The 201-nt window shown below is 54.7% G+C and overlaps 1 protein-coding gene across 1 annotated transcript in view; it reads right to left on the reverse strand.

Moving 5' to 3' along the window:
- The window catches only part of LOC119585079 (organic cation transporter protein-like), a 22,140-nt gene that overhangs the window by 8,793 nt on the left and 13,146 nt on the right, over positions 1-201 (reverse strand). The window contains exon 2 of the mRNA XM_037933699.1: positions 52-175. Within this exon, the coding sequence (XP_037789627.1) occupies positions 52-175 (124 nt within the window). The remainder of the gene's footprint in view (positions 1-51; positions 176-201) is intronic.

The raw sequence follows: 201 nt of genomic DNA on the forward strand, positions 1-201 counted from the left end.
GACAATCGCTAGCACACTCCCCCTCCCTCAACCCATGCTTCCGAGACTCACAATAAGCGCACAGGAGGAAGAGTATGATGTTCCAGCGGCCTCGAGTTCCCACCAAGCGCAAAAGGCCTTCGAACGTCTTCACTTCCTCCACACTCTTGGCGTCTTCTTGAGCCTCGGCCGCCATCTGGAAGGAAAATGTTGGAAAGTTGG

This window comes from Penaeus monodon, chromosome 19, assembly GCF_015228065.2.
Source record: "Penaeus monodon isolate SGIC_2016 chromosome 19, NSTDA_Pmon_1, whole genome shotgun sequence".
Lineage (NCBI taxonomy): Eukaryota > Metazoa > Arthropoda > Malacostraca > Decapoda > Penaeidae > Penaeus > Penaeus monodon.